Source organism: Sinocyclocheilus anshuiensis, unplaced genomic scaffold, assembly GCF_001515605.1.
Source record: "Sinocyclocheilus anshuiensis isolate Anshui unplaced genomic scaffold, SAMN03320099.WGS_v1.1 scaffold719, whole genome shotgun sequence".
Lineage (NCBI taxonomy): Eukaryota > Metazoa > Chordata > Actinopteri > Cypriniformes > Cyprinidae > Sinocyclocheilus > Sinocyclocheilus anshuiensis.
In genome coordinates, this window is record NW_015552643.1 from 103,012 (window position 1) to 104,133 (window position 1,122).

The following is a 1,122-nucleotide window of genomic DNA, read 5'->3' on the forward strand; positions in this document are numbered from 1 at the left end:
ATCCCTCAAACTGGCCTGCGACAATTCTACATTTCCGGACAGTCTGTACATTTAAGCAGTAGCGGTGGGGATTTTTCTGTTATATCATTAAACCAGTAGGAGGCGACAAGACCCCATTCACTTCAACTCGTTCAAAAATGATTAATTCAGGTAAGGAATGAAAAACCACTAAGTACATTTGGAAACTGAAGAAAAAAATTGAATTAGGCAATACAAGATATGTTACTCATTAGTACCTTATTTATGTTAGTTTTTGAGAACCAACACATTCTTCTTTTGCTAGTTCATATGTTTTTTTGCATTGTACCTCACAAAAAGGCAAGGAGGCACCAAATAATATCATAATAACAATATACATCTTATATTATATAATTATATAATACTGTATATAATTGAGGTTGACTAGAGGCTGTTATGTTATTCAGGTGAGTGTTTGCCTTTTGTTTTGGCCTTTTTCACAGTATTTGCACAAGTGTCTTTTGTTTGTTTGTGAGTCAGGGGCTCTTGAGACGGGCCATGGCGGGGTTGATGAAGGAGAAGTTGTTGAACATGGTCTGGTCCACACTGTTGATCATGATACAGTCTGTGACGGAAAGTCGAGGCTTCTCGTTTATGAACTCCTTATCGAAGTTACTACAGTCACTTGCTGATTTCTGTAAACAGAGAGTTAGTGTATCAGTCAAAGGTCAACTCTGTTCCTAAATCTAGTGAGCTGTTGCCTTGCTGTTTACCGTAACTCAAATGGAGCCTCAGAAGTTACTCATTTGAAATGATCTTTAACATCGTAATCATTTCTCAATAATGTTGCACACCACAAAAAACATACTCAATGTTAGCATTTGCTAAGCTAAAAACGCAACATTCTAATAACACTCTAACAACACTCTATAATTAAAATAGTGGTTAATGGAAATCAAAGACATGCATGTTGTGCATCTTCTAATGTTTTACCTCAGTGAACCATAAACGCTTTTTTTTATTACTGAAGTTCATGTTTCAATACATATTCATTGCATTCAAGTCACCAAAACAAAAATATGAGAAATATGATATTTTTGTTAGTTTCATCAGAACAACTAAATGATTTAAAATAAATCTCCTTGTAATTACATAAATTACATA

The 1,122-nt window shown here is 34.4% G+C and overlaps 1 protein-coding gene across 1 annotated transcript in view; it reads right to left on the reverse strand.

Moving 5' to 3' along the window:
• Window positions 1-22: 22 nt before the first annotated feature.
• The window catches only part of prkcq (protein kinase C, theta), a 31,519-nt gene continuing 30,419 nt past the window's right edge, over window positions 23-1,122 (reverse strand). Inside the window, exon 19 of the mRNA XM_016458496.1 lies at window positions 23-653. Within this exon, the coding sequence (XP_016313982.1) occupies window positions 495-653 (159 nt within the window). The 3' untranslated portion in view covers window positions 23-494. The remainder of the gene's footprint in view (window positions 654-1,122) is intronic.